Source organism: Sarcophilus harrisii, chromosome 4 (genome assembly GCF_902635505.1).
Source record: "Sarcophilus harrisii chromosome 4, mSarHar1.11, whole genome shotgun sequence".
NCBI lineage: Eukaryota > Metazoa > Chordata > Mammalia > Dasyuromorphia > Dasyuridae > Sarcophilus > Sarcophilus harrisii.
Genome location: NC_045429.1, coordinates 286,400,988 through 286,407,225, shown reverse-complemented (window position 1 = coordinate 286,407,225; position 6,238 = coordinate 286,400,988). Strand labels below are relative to the sequence as shown.

The following is a 6,238-nucleotide window of genomic DNA, read 5'->3' as shown; positions in this document are numbered from 1 at the left end:
CTACTACACACCTCTCAGATTGGCTAAGATGACAGGAAAAGATAATGACAAATGTTTGGGGGGGGGGGGAACTGGAACACTAATGCATTTTTGGTGGAATTGTGAAATAATCCAACCATTCTGGAGAGTAATTTGGAACTATGCCTGAAGAGTTATCAAACTGTGGTTACCCTTTAATACAACAGTTTTTCTACTGGGCTTATATCCCAAAGAGATCTTAAAGGAGAGAAAGGGACCCACATGTACAAAAATGTTTGTGGCAGCCCTTTTTGTAATGTCAAATAACTAAAAACTGAGTGGATGCCCATCAGTTGGAGAATGGCTAAATAAGTTATAGCATATGAATGTTATGGAATATTGTTGTTCTGTAAGAAATGATCAGCAGGATGATTTCAGAGAGGTCTGGAGAGACTTACATGAACTGATGCTGAGTAAAATGAGCAGAACTAGGAGATCATTGTACATGGCAATAGCAAGATTACATGATTATCAATTCTGATGGTCATGAGATGATTCAGACCAGTTCCAGTGATCTTCAGGACAGGAAGAGAGGATTGTGGGAATTGTATGGCTCATAACATAGCATTTTCACTCTTTTTGTTATTTTCTTGCATTTTTTTTTCTTTTTTCCAGTTTGATTTGATTTTTCTTGTGCAGCAAGTTAATTGTATAAGTAATGTATGCATATATTGGATTTAATATATATTTCTACCACGTTTAAAAGAACAAAAAGAAAATGAAGGGTTTGAGATGGGAGAAGAGATGAGTTCTGATAGATTAGAACTCATCAGAGTTCTAATAACTAGGTTCTGATCTCCTGCTACTCTTAGCAGAGGGAGTAATCTGAGATTGTCAGGGAGCCTCCTGGGAGACCAAGGAATGACAAGTTAAAAGTGATCAACAAAGGTCTGGTAAAATGGTGAATTACATTCTACCTAGCCCAACCAATTGAGACATTGCTTCCCTTTACCCAGGCTGCCCCCTATATGTTCACCCCCTTCCATCTACATTTTCTCAGTGAGGAAAAAACAAGTTCAGGACAAGCAAGTTCCATCTCTTTCAAACTTTCTCTTTCTGGGGAGCACCACTGATCTGGAATCTTCTGGGTTCTCAATCTCTCTTGTTACTCAACCAAAACGGATCGGTTCGTAGGGACCAATTTATTATCAAATCTAATGACGTTTCTCAGTCCTCATCCTTTTTGATCTCTTTTCATTTCTGTCTTTTCTCTGTTTCTGTCTTGTGCCTCTCAGTTAAAACTATCGCCCTTCTTCTGCAGGATACCTTCCCCCTCTCTAAATGGTTCTGACACCATCACCCACTCCTCAGCCCAGGAAGGGAGGAGGGGCAAAAATAAACTACATAAGCACGTTGTGCTCGGCTACGGCACCAATATGGATACTGCGTGCAACTGGGACAAAGGCCCTTAGGGACCACAAGCCCTTAAAGTAACTAGGCTGGAGGGAATTCGGCTGGGGGACAGGGAACCTGGGGCAAGAAAGGGCGAAGGGGGGGATTTAAAGGCCTAGAATACAGAGCTTTAACCCGTACGCTTGATGTAACGGGGCTGCTGGTGACGCTGAAATCTCGCGACGCGCCAAGATGATGGAGTTCACGTGTTTTCTCTGTGACGTTATAATCTCTGGCGAAACAAACTCTCTCCCGGGCGCGGGGCGCGTTTGCTGGAGTTAGCGTGCTAGGCTGCTGCTCCGGCCCGCGGTTGCCGCTGCGCGTTTGCTCCTGGAAGCGGAATGCTAGGACCCAGGGTAACAGACGCTCCGCCCCCTGGGAGCATACGGGAGGGCGCTGAGGGGCAGGCAGGGTATTGCTACATTGTAGCTCTCTTTCTCTCAGATCTTCGCCATGGATCCCTCTGCAGCCTCTTCCAGTTTCCTTTCGGACTCGGATTTCTGCACCGAGTGTGGCTCCATTCTGCCTCTCCCAGGAGCTTTGGACACCGTGACTTGCCCCAGATGCGGTTTCTCCATAGACGTGCGGGGTAAGAGGTCTCTGGAAAAGAGCACACGGGGTCTCCATGGAGGAAGATTATAGGGGGGTCCCTGAGGTTGAGAGTATTAGGGACAACTCCTGAAGATGTCGTTAACAAGGGCTGGGGCCCGGAGGGACAAGGGCGGTGAGAGATCCCGCCTTGGGGGAAGTAACTCGGAGCAGTCTTCTCTTCCCCCTCCTCCCTCCCACCCTCTTTCCTTTACAGAGTTCGAAGGGAAGGTGGTGGAGACCTCGATCGTGTTCCATAAATTGGGAACAACAGCTTTGATAGTGTCAGAGGAAGAGGGGCCCGAGTTGCAGGGGCCAGTGGTGAGTTGAGGCCTTCTGTGTTAGGTTCATGGGTCCACGGGGAATGGATGGAGCCAGCAAATTCAATAAACATTTTTCCCACATACTGCATCATATCATTAAATATAATAGAGGCTTGCACTGTATATACTTTGAGACAAAGTGGATTAGTAAAGACTAAATCTAAGTCATGTAAAATGGAGCCAGAACATTTGAAAAGGTAGAGATTAATAGCTAAACTGAAAGATAAGGGAAGGTTTCATAGAGGAGTTGCAAATCTTAGGTTGTCAGAGGTAGAAGGAACCTTAAGAAATTATCTAGTCCGAGTTCATTCAAAACAGATAAAATTATGACCTAGACAGACTTTGACTTGCCTAGAAACAGAGCTATGGAACTGGGCAGGTTGGGATTTTATCTCATATCTAAATTCATTGTACTTTCTGCTGTTAACAATTGGGCCTTAAAGGAAGAAAAAGATTTCAACAGGTAGGAAAATGTGGTAGGAACACATTTTTTGAGGTGGGTAATAGGCTACAGTTAGGCATGGAAGTAAAAGAGAACAAGATGAGATCAAGAAACAGCTAGTAAGTAGTCCGTCTTGTCTGGTTGTAGAGCCCAAGCAAGGGAATAGTTAAGATAAGGTAATTAGAAACCAACTGTGGTAGGGAGACCTTAAAAGCTTGAGGAAGAAGTTAGTATTAAATTCCATAGGTATTAAGGGATCACTGAACATTTTTGAGTAGAGAGCTATGCTTCTAATCTACTAGTTTCTCAGATTGATAGGCGTTGTTCCAATTGTGGTCATGAGGGAATGGCATATCACACCCGGCAGATGCGCTCAGCTGATGAAGGACAGACTGTCTTTTATACCTGTACTAACTGCAGGTAAGCAAAGGTTTATTCTTTCCTTCTCCAACCCCTCTTTACCCAAAGTGTTATGACATGAATCTCACATCTGGATCCAGTTAAAGCTCTCAATGGCTCATAGTGTATTGTGTCCTTGGCCTAGGAGTCATAAAATTGTGAAATTTTGATCCTGATATTTAACTAACTTTGTAACCATGGATAAATCATTAAATTTGTCTGAGGTTTAGAGTCCTTTTTAATACTTACTTCATGGTGTCCTCATGACACTTTTAAATAAGAAAACTGTGATTATAAATAATCACATTCATTCTCCCCTCTACTTTGCCCAAATTGAAGAGTCTTTTCTGAGAAAACACATTTTATGGGAACAGTATCTGACTGGCATGCAAGGAAGTACTTTGTATTTAATCTGATAAGCCATTCTCTTTAGGTTTCAAGAGAAAGAAGACTCTTGATCTCTACTCTCTTGGATTCAGTCCCTTCTATTTGAAAGGTAGGTCCCTAGTTAAATGCTGAGGTTCTAGACTTATCTCACATCCTAAATCCTTATCTGCTATTGTGGTACCACTCTCTCTTTGAGGGGGGGGGGGGGGGGGGGGGGAGAAGGGGTCTGTGTGTGTGGCTGTGTGTGATTAAATCTGTGTAATTCTGTAAATCTAGTATGTTTTCAATTCAAATTTTTGTGGTCAAGATCCCAGGAAGGGGAAGAGAAGGAGAGCAAGACAGTCGTGCAAGGATGGTGGAGTTTAAGTTTGAGTATTCTTCCAGTGATACAGAATGCAACCCATCCTTGCCTAGCCCATGGGATTCTTTTTTGCTTATTTTCATTAATCCTTTCATGGGGCCTTTACAAGCTCTTGTTATTATGTGGATACTGGTAGAGCACACAGGCTATTTGTTCATTGATTGTCTCCCTGTGTTATAACTAATTTACTTCACTCTGGTCATATTCTTTGATTTAATATTTTATAACTAACTTATCCTATGTAGTTTCTCATTTGTAATGTGTTTCAGCATTTTTCCTCCGGAGAGGCCTGCTTCGATGGCATATGATATAGAAGTGACCTGAGTTCTTGAAGGCTTTGGAGTATATCTTCGGTTTCAGCCTCAGAGATTCTAAGTATATCACTGAAGAACTTAAGAGGGTGGTGGGCCTTTGTTTCGGAGAAAAGCTTGGGGAATTATTAAAAGAACTATGCAGTTTCCCAGAGGCAGTCCAGTTCTTCCTGTTTTGTAATTTTAGATTTAGCTCATTATCCATTTTTAAGGTTCCCAGAAATATATGTACAGATGACAAGCTTTATCAGTTGTCTAAGGGTATCTCATAGCTTAAACAATGAGTATTTTTCTTCACAAAGTCCTATTATGTTATTATTATTATATGCAGTAATCTTGGGTTCTTGAAAGTTCTGACAGGTTCTGCTTAGTTAGAAAGGCTTCAGATACCATCCCAAAAACACATCTGCTTCCCAAGGCCTGGCCTAATTTCAAGAACACAGATTTTTTGGTGATAACTACCATAAATCATAAAACAGAAAAATATGAAATGACTCACTGTAATAGTGGTTTCTTTTTACAGTGGTAGAGTGATGGAAAAGAGAGGAACTCAAATAGAGATTTTTGTCTAATGACCAACAAGTAAACATACAACTAAAAGAATTGTATGGACCTTTACATTCATTTTATATTAAACCAGAAGACAAACTAAAAGTACAATGCATTTGCTCTCCTAGGAAAAGTAAATAAAAAAGAAATATGGGGGGCAGCTAAGTGGCACAGTGGATAGAGTACTAGCCCCTGAAGTCAGGAAAACCCGAGTTCAAATCCTCTCAGACACTTAACACGTCCCAGCTTTGTGATCTTGGGCAAGTCACTTAACCCCAATTGCCTCAGCAAAAAAAAAAAAAAAAATGAAGGCAACAAGAAACACATCTTTGGGACATTTGGTCAACTGGTATTGCAGGACTATCATTTCAGTTCACATGGATATCATTCAGTATCTACTTATATGCCAGACATTTGGCTAGATGCTGGAGATAAAAGACCAAAAGATGACCCAATTAGTCCCTGCCTTCTATGGGAGTTTACATTCTGTTGTATGTGAAGGATTATACAGATAAGTAGAAAGTAATGAGATGGGAAGGAAGAGTATTAACAAAGGATAGGTGTAGGAACAAACATTTACTAAATACTTACTGTGTGCCAGACTCTTCTAAGCATTAAAGGTACTAAAAAGGTACTAACAGACAATGCCTTTTGTCATCTCAAAGCTGATCTTCAAATGAAAAAAGGCAATAAATATATACCAACAAACTATATTTAGGATAAATAGGCCACTAGAATTAAGAGGGATTGTTAAAGACTTCCTACAGGAGAAGAGATTTTAGTTATGACTTAAAAAAATAGCCAGTTATACAGGAAGAAGACCATTTTAAGAATTTTAGAATCAGAATTCCTGGATCCAAGAAATGAAGTATCTTGTTCATGGAACAGCAAGGAGAATGGTGCTACGAGATCAAAGAATAAGCTGTAAGAAGACTGAAAAGATAGGAAGAGACTAGGTTATAAAGGGCTTTAAAATCAAATAGAAATTATTGAGTATAGGAGTAACATAGTTGGATATAACACTTTAGGTAGGGCTTTGGAATACAGAGAAAGCAGGCAGACCCCCACTAACAGGTTAGAGGTGATGACTTTAGGAGTGACAGTGTCAGAGGAGAGACAAAGGTATATTTGAAAAATGTTACAATGATGAGACTGACAAGGCTTGGCAACATATTGGATATGGAAGCACAAAATCATTTGCCAAGACAACTGCAGATGATCAGTTGAAAACTAGGTACAACCTCCCACTGCTCGAGTTCTGTTAAATTGATAATTTTGTATGGCCCATGAATGATGTTACAAATATCTAAAAGGTCCTTGGGAGAAAAAATTTTCCCACCCCTGTTTTAAGGGGAAAGATAATGAGTTTTGTTTTGGACATCTAGTTTCAGATTTCTGAAATGCATCTGAGATTAGAGATCAGAAGTCAGCAAAGAGGTTGGGGCAGGATTAGGTAGATTTAGGTGAA

General features: G+C 40.8%; 1 protein-coding gene across 2 annotated transcripts; it reads left to right on the top strand.

Moving 5' to 3' along the window:
- The first annotated feature begins 1,599 nt into the window (after nucleotides 1–1,599).
- ZNRD1 (zinc ribbon domain containing 1) lies at nucleotides 1,600–4,375 on the top strand. 2 transcript variants are annotated; one of them, XM_003770365.4, is made up of 6 exons: nucleotides 1,600–1,766; nucleotides 1,855–1,999; nucleotides 2,216–2,319; nucleotides 3,074–3,183; nucleotides 3,596–3,658; nucleotides 4,180–4,375. In XM_003770365.4, the coding sequence occupies exons 1-5, from the start codon at nucleotides 1,752–1,754 to the stop codon at nucleotides 3,618–3,620; spliced, it is 399 nt and encodes a 132-aa protein (XP_003770413.1). In that variant the 5' UTR covers nucleotides 1,600–1,751; the 3' UTR covers nucleotides 3,621–3,658; nucleotides 4,180–4,375. The 2 variants fall into 2 exon arrangements, with proteins under 2 accessions (XP_003770413.1, XP_012405521.1); XM_012550067.2 differs by having other exon boundaries at nucleotides 4,156–4,375.
- The last annotated feature ends 1,863 nt before the right edge of the window (nucleotides 4,376–6,238 follow it).

Excerpts from the sequence above, each read along its gene's own strand:
- ZNRD1 (XM_003770365.4), top strand. Across the intron at positions 2,320-3,073 it reads CCGAGTTGCAGGGGCCAGTG|ATTGATAGGCGTTGTTCCAA; the intron begins GTGAGTTGAGGC and ends CTAGTTTCTCAG. Across the intron at positions 3,184-3,595 it reads TATACCTGTACTAACTGCAG|GTTTCAAGAGAAAGAAGACT; the intron begins GTAAGCAAAGGT and ends CATTCTCTTTAG.